The sequence below is a fragment of the Pelodiscus sinensis genome, chromosome 7, assembly GCF_052426305.1.
Source record: "Pelodiscus sinensis isolate ZL-2025 chromosome 7, ASM5242630v1, whole genome shotgun sequence".
NCBI classification, from domain to species: domain Eukaryota; kingdom Metazoa; phylum Chordata; order Testudines; family Trionychidae; genus Pelodiscus; species Pelodiscus sinensis.
In genome coordinates this window covers 45,516,750-45,529,277 of record NC_143058.1, presented here as the reverse complement: position 1 = coordinate 45,529,277, position 12,528 = coordinate 45,516,750, and the positions used below count along the sequence as shown (strand labels likewise).

The 12,528-nt window shown below is 40.8% G+C and overlaps 1 protein-coding gene across 1 annotated transcript; it reads left to right on the top strand.

The window, feature by feature from the left end:
- The first annotated feature begins 323 nt into the window (after nt 1-323).
- CHRNA1 (cholinergic receptor nicotinic alpha 1 subunit) lies at nt 324-12,142 on the top strand. The gene is made up of 9 exons (XM_006119477.5): nt 324-481; nt 3,021-3,166; nt 3,267-3,311; nt 3,905-4,014; nt 4,528-4,723; nt 5,647-5,884; nt 7,038-7,261; nt 8,695-8,934; nt 10,172-12,142. The coding sequence occupies exons 1-9, from the start codon at nt 442-444 to the stop codon at nt 10,301-10,303; spliced, it is 1,371 nt and encodes a 456-aa protein (XP_006119539.1). The 5' UTR covers nt 324-441; the 3' UTR covers nt 10,304-12,142.
- Nucleotides 12,143-12,528: the final 386 nt, after the last annotated feature.

Below are 12,528 nucleotides of genomic sequence, written 5' to 3'. Positions count from 1 at the left end.
TCTGATTCCATCATCAATTTCTCCTCCCAGCTGAAACTTGATAAGACCCAAATTCAACTAACCACTCATATCAAAAAGAATTATGTGCAGCTGAGGGGTTTTTTTTAGGTTTGGATTATTCTAATTGATCTTTCTTGGACACTAGATTACTCTACAAATAATTTTCCTTTTACCATTAAATTTGTTATGCTTAGAAAAAAAATTCTCACTGTAAACCAGAGAAGATGTTTGACTGGGCACATATAGTATGTTCCTGTTTCTGAGCTGGTGCAATGGCTCCCAGCTGTCATTCCCATAAGCAGGTGGTGTAAAACAATAGCTCAGCAGTCACATTTTCCAAGCTGTCTATCATGAAGCTGTAGAACCTTCCTCAGTGAGAGATTGTGAAGACTTTGAGAACTCCGCTAGTCTGTGTGTCTAGCCGAGACAAAAGGCCACACAATGAAGTTCCACTACACACATCTTCTCTTCTTTTGCTCAGGTAAGCTCATTTCAACAGCTGATTCATTTTTTATTTAGTTCATTGCTTGATGCGTTGCCCACCACTCTTTGTGTACAATGTGTATTCTGTTGATGTGTGTTAGTAAAGCTTTATGAACTTTCAAGGATTATATACCACATTAATAAAATATGGTTTCTGAGTGCAATAATACCAGCTTATTCGCATTTGAAGACTGAACAGTTGCAGAAACATTCAGGTGATTTATTCACAGTGTCCAAAATTCGAGCTGCTTTCTCCCTTTTAATTTGATACTTTTTTCCTGCTGTGTGCAGTGTTTTAGCACAGAACTAAAATGTTGTTTAAATCTTTGGGGATATTTAGCAAATATGGCTTGAAATGAAATCTCTTTGAACAAACATTTTCATTTATTTGTGGGGAATACTGATAAGGAAATGGAATTGATTGGCAGCTGCATGTGTTATGCTGAGACCTATTAATAATTCCAATTAAACTGGCTCCTAAGAGACTGAGTATTTTGTAATCATAAATATTTTTCATTATGTTAAAAAATGGCTATATTCCTGACAAGCCCTGTTAGAATAGAACTATAAGAATGATTTTGTTAACTGGATTAATAGAAACCAGTGTAACTCTTGACCTAAATATGACTCTGGGATCATAACATACCATCTGAAACATGACACCCAAAACTGCCCTTCCTGTCAGTGGAAAGAGGAGCTGTTTGTCTGATGCAGAATGTAATGTAAACTTCCGTGTTTTGTCACCCACACATCTTAACAGTGAAAGTTGTATCATTTCAGTAAATCTGATCCACTTGAAGAAAAGTATTTCATATAGCACAAAGCAGCTAAAAACCAGGAGCAGACTAAGTCTGGATCCTCAGGTTCCCAGATCAATTATTTTAAAGGATCTGAGAGTAAATCAGTTAGAAACTAGGAGTGAAATCCTGGCCCACTAAAGTCAATGGCAATGCTCCAGTGGACTTCAGTGGGGCCAGGATTTCTCCCTAAGAACTTATTCATGGGTCTGAGCTCAGAGAAGGGATTTTCAGAAGTGCTAACCTCTGACCTAACCCTGCTTCTACCAGAGTCCATTCCTGTTGCTGGAACAAAGGTCACTGGGAACAAGAAAGGAGGCTCTGCAGAGCCAGCTTCACCTTTCATGCAGTTCCCTTTGACACTGAGGACAAGGATACATTTTGTGCCCTTGTAACACTGCATTAGCCAGGCTGCATTTTGGTCCTTTGTGGACAGTGAGATATAGTTTATCGCTTTCTCAACCACATTACACACCCCACCTATTTTCACAATTGGTTTTATTGTGTGCTTTCTGCTGGTATGATGAGAAGTAACTGACTTGTGAAAATATGCTGTTACTGAAAAAGTCAAGTTTATAGTAGCTTCTGTTATACATGTAGCAAAGGGCTTTAGCATTGTATGTTATCCCTTTCCCTGATGGTGAGGGCTTGGGTTTCCATATTATGTAAAATATACAAGGGCCATTTTTACATACCAGCTGTTAGCTTCTCTGTGACCTGAACCAGATATAAACAACTACTTTCCTGAGAAGAGATGAAATTTTGTAGGAAGAAGACTGCAAGATGACAGTTCCCTTGTGGCTCTCACCAAAATGAGATGGGAAATCATCATAAGGATATACCAGAGGAGCAAAATAATCTCTGAAGCAGATTTTTTTCTGTATGTGCCTGCTCACTGAGTGAGCAAGATATGGGAAAAGGAAATGGACTGAACATTAAATAAAGATAACCTGTTAGGTCTGTCTTGTCTGAAGTCACACAAGTCTTTTAATTAAGAGGAATAGCCTGTTTTCCTTTTCCATGTGGATTTGAAATAATTGACTTGCATGCTGTTGCACTTGAGATTCAGATATAAAACAAGATGAAGCTGGATCAGTCAACAGATGTATACAGAGAGCAGATTGCAGGAACATAGTGTTAATGTCTTCTTAACTGCACAGCCATGCTGAGAATCACTCCCAACTACTCCCAGAATGCAAAGCTTAGGATAAGCTTGCATAAATAAAATACAACCATAGGCCACAAGGTGGCACTTTTAGCTAAACATACTAACATTCTTTGTGCATATTCTTTAAATCTCCAGTGTTAGGGGCAAGGGCAAGGATGTGGATCCAAGAAAAAAGATGCAAGAAATGCTTGGCAATTATAAGTATCCAACAATGCAGGGTGAGATCGGTATTAGGTGTTTCATGAAGCCTGATTCCAACTTTGATAATGGGTGTTCTTGATGTCTGTTGGTCTCCTGGGTGGAACTGTATGTGTTGTCAATGATATTTACCCTTGACAAGCAAACATTACCCAGAATCAGAATGGGTTATTGTCCCTGATAACTATGAAGCAGCCTCAGACATGGTCTGCAAATAAAAAGAAGCAATGAAATAGTAAATAAGATCTGTTATGGTTAGATTCCCTCAATAAACTGGCACGTGTCTTTATATCAGTCATATTGCAGGATAGCCTTACCAATATCACAATACATTCTATCACTATCTTACTGGTGACATATTTGCTGTTGTGCAGCTGGTCTGATCCTGTGCTCTGAACATGAAACTCGTCTAGTTGAAGACTTGTTCAAGAACTACAACAAAGTAGTGCGCCCAGTGGAAGATCATCATGAGGCTGTTGTGGTCACAGTTGGGCTGCAGCTTATTCAGCTTATTAATGTGGTACAGTATGAATGATGACACTTAACTGTGTTTTTATAATAGCTTATCAAATATTTCTTCTGAATAAGCTTTACTCCTAAACTTTGTTTGTTGTTTGAAGGATGAAGTAAATCAGATTGTAACCACCAACGTGCGCCTGAAACAGGTAACCTCTGAATGTCATTATTCTTGCTATTCCAAAGCAAACCAACACCCTAGAGCTAATCAGGAACGTGCTACTCTCTGGTTTCTAATACTATATACTCCACGTTTTTGTTATGGTTTCCTGAAGCAGCTCAGGAAGATGGCAGAACTAACTGATAATTTCTTACACCAGTGTTTCTTAAACAACAGAGTTCAAAATGGTCACCCTTAAAGGGTCAGGTGACCTTTTTTTCCTTCTTTTTTGCTCAGTAACCCCTAGTCTCTCTTTTTTTTTCTTCTCAACAAAAAATCCTTGGTGTTCCTCATAAAAAAATTATTGTTTGGTGTTCCTCCATCATAAAAAGTTTAAGAAACACTGCTTTATACAGAGCTGGAACCTTGAATTTCCATTGAACAACATAGAGCTACTGAAAAAAGGTACTTTGCATGGGACAAGACATTTAGATAAGAAAGCAGCATTGGTAGAAGAATACATACAGTACTTTTGTGCCTATTTACCTGTATCAACAGTATGAAATCATAGATCTTGGAAATATTAGATTTAGTTCCAGCAATACTGATAACTGGTTGTCACTGGCCAAAATTCTTTTTTAGCAATGGACAGATGTCAATCTAAAATGGAATCCAGAAGAATATGGCGGATTGAAAAAAATTCGTATCCCATCTGAGATAATCTGGCGGCCTGATATAGTTCTTTATAACAAGTAAGTAGTGCTAGCGGTACAAAAATTCTGCGCAGAGCCTCATATAACACAAAAATACAGAATCTGAAGCAGAGGAAGGGAACCAGTAATCAGCCTCTTCAATACCTATTGGAACACTTTGTGTCTAAATGACTGGCTGAGATGAGCATCACTTGGGATTAGTAAAAGAAAAAGATTGAGGGAGAGAAGGTCTAAAACAGGGTCTGACCATAATAGCAAGCCCAGTGCAGGACAGAAAACTTGTCCATCCTTTGAAGATCAAGATAAATTCTTAGCACTCACCCCTCTTCATACCCTAGTGACAGGGGAATCACTAGAGTACATCCTGGTACTTCAGGTCTGAATTCAGTCTATGGGTTTTGTATTCTGTGAGCCAAATCTCCACCCAGATACCTCAGAGCAACCCCTTTACTCAGTATATACTCTTTCCGAGTCTCCTTCACAAAGATACTGTATTATATGTATGTCCGTTATGCTGTCTGTGTCACTGTACATTTCCTTTTCCTTTTGCAGTGCAGATGGTGAGTTTGCTATTGATCAATTCACCAAAGTTCTTTTAGAACATACAGGCAAGATCACTTGGACACCACCAGCAATTTTTAAAAGTTATTGCGAAATTATAGTCACACACTTTCCATTTGACCAGCAGAATTGCAGTATGAAGTTGGGCACCTGGACGTATGATGGTACAGTGGTTATCATAAATCCGGTATGAACTAACTTTTTAAATGGGGTTACCAGTAGATATTGAATATTTGAATCTGAATTCTTTTTCCCATGTCACGATTTAAGTCTTGGGTTTAAATGTTAATTGTAAACTGCTCTGATTGAAAAATAAAACAGATATTAAATTACTAAAATTATTAATGACAAAATGTAGAGTGTACTAGCAAACAGTATTCAGCACTATAGGTCTCCTAGAGCTGTTCTGCACACATTTAGTGCATTGACTTCATGGCTCCATTGACTTCAGTACAGCTATGGTAACTCTTTGTTAACTATAGTAGTATTAGGGCTTAGTATTGGGATACAGCCACTAGATTGTGATTACATTTATGTCAGGAGGGTTGACATTCTCACTCCTGAAACAGACTACCCTCAATCATATTCATTGACTATCTCTCTTTTTTTCTCCCTCTCTCGTTTTCTATCACCTCTACCACTGTTGCAGCTAAGTGCCATCTCTAAATCTACTTAATAACTGCCCTCTTGGTTTTTAAAAACCTGTGCACACTAGCTTCACTGACTTCTTATCTGCCTAGCCTCCACCCAGTTCACCCCACTTCTGTTTGAGCCTCTTAAGTCACACTGCTTGCTGATTTCTACTGGCTGGTTTTTACTTGTGATTTCCTACCTGTTCCACTTGGAATCACTCCCTTCTTCTTTAGATATTGCAGTGAAGACTCCCCTTTTCTCTTTAACTTGACTAGTTGATTCTTTCTGTAGAACATCTTGTTGAACGGTGTGTAAAAAGCACAATATTAAAATAAATGTAACCTAGAAGGGAATGGCTCATTTGATTCCTAGTGAAACCATATTCAGTATACTCCCATGCTTCTGGCTTTGCAAGCAATGTAAAGGTTTAATTTAGTGGTAAGTAGCTCTATTGAGATTTACTATTTATCCTGTCAGGAGAGTGATCGCCCGGATATGAGCAACTTTATGGAGAGTGGTGAGTGGGTGATGAAAGATTACCGGAGCTGGAAGCACTTTGTTTACTATGCCTGTTGCCCTGATACTCCATATCTGGATATTACCTACCATTTCCTCATGCAGCGCTTGCCTCTCTATTTCATTGTCAACGTCATCATTCCCTGTCTGCTCTTCTCATTTTTAACTGGGCTAGTGTTTTATCTGCCCACCGATTCAGGTACGTGCATTCATTAAGTTACTGTGATAAGCTCCTGATTCTCAAAGAAAAGAGTAATAACTCACAATTAGTGGGATGGCAGATGTTCAGCAATATGTCAGGATCATGTGCTAAACTGATGGACACTGTAAACCTAGCTGACAAACAGTTTAAACTCTAAAACTGCTATTAGATATGCCTGGCCGAGCTCCCTTGGAAATCAAGGGTCAGTTATCCATTTAACTGGAGGCCAGGTTGGACTGCTTGGTTTTGTGCCTGAAATTAATGTATCAAATATGTTAAAAAACAAGCAAATCATGGCCCTGGAAACCCTACTATAGGATGTTTGGGTTAAGGGATTATTTTGGTCATTAGCTTCTGTGACTGCATGAATCAATATAATAAGCAACTCTGGTCTCATCCTGGCCTGTGGCCTAGCCCACTATTAGCTGCTGTTGAATCCGAGAAGCATTTATTCACTGCAACCATTTTTTGGTGCTTAATTTATTTTTTAATCCATACCAAGAATTTGCATCTTTCCCTTGGTTGCTATTTTCTTCAATTTCCCTCTGAGAAAAGGTCTTATCAGAAGCTTTTGCAAAAAAAATTACATGCCACTCGAGTGAATGTTCATTGTGATTTGTGGGTCAGTTTTGTCACCCCTGTCCTAAAGGAAGTCTCAAATATTTACTGAGCTTTAAGGCCATATGCTCGCTTGTTCAGCCAGCCAGCCAAAGGTGAGGCTGTCATTTCACCAGAGCGAAAAACAAAGCTACCTAAAGGAGCTGAAGAAATCACCACAAAGGCACAAGCACTGAGTTGAGCCTGTGTCCACTCACTTAACACCTGTGGCTCATACAGATACTCATAGCAAGTGAGTTGTCAGTGCCTTCAGCCTGTCCTCAGTCCTAGTTGTGTCCTGACAAACTCCAACCTGATACGGGGGGAGCGGTTGATCCTATTTTGGTCCCTCCACAATGGCACAAGAACTTCAATGACCAGCCAGATTTGATACTTTTGGTAATGTAGAGATGTATAAGTAGTCCAGATATAGGTATCCCTTCAAGTATTCAAGGTGAACAGCAACCAACCACCTATGAAATCACATGGTTTCTCTCCCTGATGAACACCTTCTGCACTGCCCTGCACTAATAGCATTTGTTCTGTGTGGCAGGTGAGAAGATGACTCTGAGCATTTCTGTTTTGCTGTCTTTGACGGTCTTCCTTCTGGTCATTGTGGAGCTGATTCCCTCTACTTCCAGTGCAGTGCCTTTGATTGGCAAATACATGTTATTTACCATGGTGTTTGTCATAGCATCAATCATCATTACCGTCATTGTAATCAACACCCACCATCGCTCCCCAAGTACCCATGTGATGCCACAGTGGGTGAGGAAGGTAAGAAGGGTTAGTTGTGAATTTCTCCGCTGCCGTGGGGCTTTGAATATTTAATTCTGAGACTTATGTAATACAAATCTCAAGGTGTTCGAGGAGTTGCCCAATCCAGATAAATCTCTGAGCAAGCAGCATCAGGGCTCCCTGGCTGAGATGCAAAATAGAAAAATTGCCTAGTATTGGTAGCCTGTCACAGAGAAAACCCAACACTTGGGAGACAGGTGGGGTAAAACAAAGTAGCAGCTGTAAGCACAGAGAGCCAGAACTAGGTAGTCAAGTATCAGAGGGGTAGCCGTGTTAGTCTGAATCTGCAAAAGCGATGAGGAGTCCTGTGGCACCTTATAGACTAACTGAAGTGTAGGAGCATAAGCTTTCGTGGGCAAATACCCACTTTGTCAGATGCAGGTAGGTTGTTTTATAGCACTTTGTGGGAACCCAGAGATTATCAGGCTGCATCACTCCTGATCCAGCCAGTGGCAAACCCCCATCAGCCATCTGCAGAGCTCAAAAAGCGCTTCCCATGCAACTCCCATTCTTCTGGAGACTGACAGCCAGCGGCCCAGCTCAAGTCCACATTTTCTGCCCTGCTCTCCTGAGAAACAGCATTGCTTCAAAGTCATTGCGGAGGGAGGGAAATCTACTTTTTCACCTTAAATGAGGGTCACAGAATTTCCAAGACTCATGGCAGAGTTGTGTGTATGTCACCACAAGTGCTTCATCAAGGGAACCCAAACCATCCATGGCCATGCCAACCAGTCTTTCCATCACTCAGCTTGCATGACCTGGCATTAAGCTATATAGGGCAGACCTACAGCATACAGACCTGAACAAACATACCGATGGGTGGGAGCAAAACAGGCAATTGCCCAGGGGCCCAAGTGATTTAAAAGGCCCCAGGGATCCCCATTGCCACAGCATTTGGCTTCCTTCCTTGCTTCGTGCAGTTCCCAGAAGAGGTCAGCACATCCTTGTAGACCCTAAGAGAGAGGAAGTGTCACCACATGCTGCCCCTGCTCTGAGCGCCAACTCTGAAGCTCTCATTGATTGGTAACTGCAGCCAATGGAGCTGCAGGGGCAGTGCCTGCAAGCAGCAGTTTGAGGAGACTGCCAAAAAAGTGTGCTGGTGGCTTTCTGGAGCCACTCCGGCTATGTTTGGACTCTGTGAAATGTGCGTACACTTTATATGGAATCAAGAAAATGTTTCCTGAAAATGTATGAGAGGCTTGTGATGATTCAGTCAGCCCCAGGGCATCAGATGTATACAAGACAAGTAACGTGCGACTAAGGTTCAGGCTGTGACATACTTGCAAATAGGGAATTCCTAGTGAATCCAATGGAGATTATTTGGTAGTTAAGAATCCTTGCAACTGTTTTTGTTTTGTTGCAATGTCACATCCGTAAGACAATACAAAACCCAATACATTTTCTTTTTTCAGATCTTTATTGACACTATCCCAAATGTTATGTTTTTTTCAACAATGAAACGACCATCCAGGGATAAACAAGAGAAAAGGATTTTTACAGAAGACATTGATATTTCTGAAATCTCTGGAAAACCATGTCCTGCTACCGTCAACTTCCACTCCCCCCTTACCAAAAACCCAGATGTGAAAAGTGCTATAGAGGGAATCAAATACATTGCTGAAACAATGAAATCAGATCAAGAATCCAGTAATGTAAGGCATTTTTTATCTGTGATTCATCCCTCGCTTTTAAAATAAGACACTTAATTTTCTGGGAATACTAAATCTTTCCGTTTCTCATAAGTATACCCCAAACATAGTCTCTGCCTTATCATAGAGCCCTGTTCTCCCCTTGATGCAATCTGTAAAGAATGATAAATAATAGCTTCAGATGACAACTGAGTCTTTGAAAAAAAATGTGCTAAGATTTTCCAAGTGTACTACATGAGCTCAGAGTGGAATGAGCACAAGTAGTTAGAAAGGTTTCAAGGAAATTAACAATATTTCAAAACAGATTCCTAATATATTCCATTCAGGATATTTTCCTAATATAATAGGCAGTTTGCAACACACCCAAAGCTGGAAAATGAACCTGAACAAAACATCATGCCCAGTCCCATGCATGGCATGCTACTCTGTACTCACTCTCACACTGCTTGTCTTCCCATAGAAGTTGCTCCACAAAAGAGCTAACTCAGAGCAACTAGTTTGGAGGGCCTTGTACTGGCGAAGCCAGCTGGGGCACCATTGTCTGCCCACAGCTCAGAACTGAACTGATCCCTACAATAGAAAAGGGAGTCATGTCCCAAAGGTTTCTCGGTGCAGAAACTGGGGACCATGAATGACCTTACACCTGTAGGGGAAATGGTGTCTGGTTCTTAACACTCACAATTGGAATATACTTTTAAGGCTCACTTTGCAGCCTAAGGACACAAGTTCCATTGAGAGCCAATTGGAACGCACTTTAAAAATTTTATACATATCAAAGCTAGTTGAAAATGAAGTCCCCACAATCAGGAATAAGCCTGTGGCTGAATGTTTCTAATACTCTGAAAGCCCCACTCCAGCAGCTGCTCAGTAGTGTGTGGGAATGTAATGTGTGTTCAAGTGTCTTTGCCAGAAACACCATACTAAATCTCTGCTCTTACAAAATGAACAATATGCTCTTTTAACCAGTGTAGAACACACAAGACCTCTGTTCTTAAGACATCCATTATAAGTAAGGATAAAGGGTTGAATCATCCCTAAATTTGAAGTTGGGGTCTGGATAGCATAGGCATTCCAGACCACTAACTTATTTCAAAATAAGTATTCTTCCATAATAATACTAGAACCCAGAGAGAAGCTTTCCTTTGCACAAGACAGTAATTACCCACACCTCCATACACTGCCTTGAAAGGCACATAGCTCTCTGGAGATTCTGATTGTCTCCTCTTTCTTTCATGTCCAGGCTGCAGAAGAATGGAAGTTTGTTGCAATGGTAATAGATCATCTTCTCCTTGGTATCTTCATGCTGGTTTGCATTATTGGAACATTGGCCGTGTTTGCTGGTCGTCTTATTGAATTAAATCAACAAGGATGAACATTAACTCTAAAAAGTGTACTACCCCTTTCCAGGGGTAGCACATCCTTATTTACTTCCTTGGCTTTTATTTAATACATTTCACTGTCCTACCTGTTGTGTTCATCTCACCTCTTGGAAGGTTCCACATCTAAGAATCACTTCCCACGGGGAACAAAAAAGAACATATTAAAATGATGTTTTCCACACTTGGCATTTCTGAGCCACTTTCTGATGATATCTCTTATGTCAAAAGAAAAAGATTTGTATCACTAACAGCATGACAGTGCTATGGAAATGGCTGTAAAACCTATTCTGTCTTATTTTAATAATGTATAAATAGAATGTTTAACTTTGAAACATATTAAGGGCCAGATTCTGCCCCAGCTGCAGTCCATGTCAATAAGGTATAACTGATGATAGGATTCTTCACTTCAAGCTTTATCAAGGCATTAGCTCAGTATCTAAACTTAGCTTTCAAGCTGGTTTTAAATCTCTTATGTGTCGTTTCTGTATTGGCCATGTCACCAATGACCCTTCCATTAGCAAGAGAGATGTCATTAGCAAACATCTCTAAAATTCCTTTCAGTGTGTTTTTTTTTCAACAACAGGTGACTCTATGAAAAGTGTTTCTGCCCGTGGAAACTTTGCTTGGTTCAGCAAGGAGGAGGCAACTTTCTTGTAGGGGGAAATCTAGCCTTGCCCAGTAAACATGATCCGCATAAGAACTCCTGTCTGCCAAGTCCCTATGGAGCCACCTGCATGCAATTTCACAGATAGAACAACTGTGCAGGGGGAATGTGCACCCATTATTCATAAAGAGGGTTTTGTGCCTGTCTCAAATAAAGGGAAGATGTTGGAAACAGGCCAGGAGCTGGGTCAATATTGATAGTGGTGATTCTAAACCCCTCATGGGGTGGCAGGAGGCAGTGCCCACTTTTGGCTGAAATATCAAGTGTGGAGAGGCTGCTCACAGGCACGTGTCATGGATTCCTTCCCTTGCCACATGCAACACAGAGTTTCCTGCACAAAGGATTTTCTACATTCTGAGTACAGAAAGACAAACAATAACATTTCTCATTTGGTATTCCTTAAGTGAGCCATGTTGGTACAAGGATGGATATCCACAACTAGGTGCAGTAAGATCTATTTCTGATCCCACATCTCCTTCCCCCTGCATGCTCACTCCCCTCTTCCAACCTCAGCTTTTTTTCTGAGGGTGTATCTCCACTTCAAACTGGGGCTGTGATTCCCAGCTGGAGGTGACATACCTGCACTTGCATTGACTGACTGAAAACACTAAAAATACAGTGCAGCTGGAGCTGTAGGAGGGAAGTGTGCACCCACCATAGGCACATACTTAAAGTGGCCATATGCACTGCTACCACAATGTTGTTTTTAGCACACTATCTAGATAAGAACTAGCATATATTTCCTCAAGCTGGGAATGACCCCCTGCACCTCTGAATGTCAACATACTCCAAAATGTAATCGGACTGAGGGAGTAACTTATGTATCTGTGACTTCTCCAGTTAATTCTTGACCTGTAGATGATTCCCCATATCCAAAATCCCAGCTGTGTTGACTGTGTTGATTGGTTTTGACTCGACACACAGGTAACTTGGAATTTTTTCAGTTTGTTTACTGGATGAGAACCATTCTTACAAGCAAGTTGTGGATACTTCTATTTCTGAAATCAGCATTTGCTTTCTAGGAATATACTCTACTGTTGGCCTAAAATGTTGTACCATTCCTGCTTTAAATATATCAATTGGGGTTCTCAGAAAACTAACAGAAAAGCAGTGTGAGTACAGGGGAAGAAACTCCAGTTTCTCTTTTGACCAGATATTCACAGCACGTGTTTTGATGCTCCCATACAGCTGTGTGACTGAAGTTGAAACAATCCTTCACTATAGCAAGAGGGAGAAGGTTAGTCCATGGCACTGGGCTATGGAAACCTCTCAGCTTTAGGTCATGGTTGAAATCTTGACCAGTTGGGTAGTGGCTTATTTGTTACCATTGGTGGCTGTTGTTTGGCCTGTGTACAGGCCCAGCTTTGTAATTTGGGGGGGGGGGGGGGAGCATGCTTCTGGGAAGGGGATCAAACCATAATTTGCTTAACCTGGTAGTCCTGGTACTGAAAGGGGATATAGGGCCTGCCAGTGAATTGTAGAGCTAGCACGAGATATCAAAGTGCCATGCAGCTGCCTTTTTTTTGGTCATGCTTAATGTCAGCCCTTTGTGAG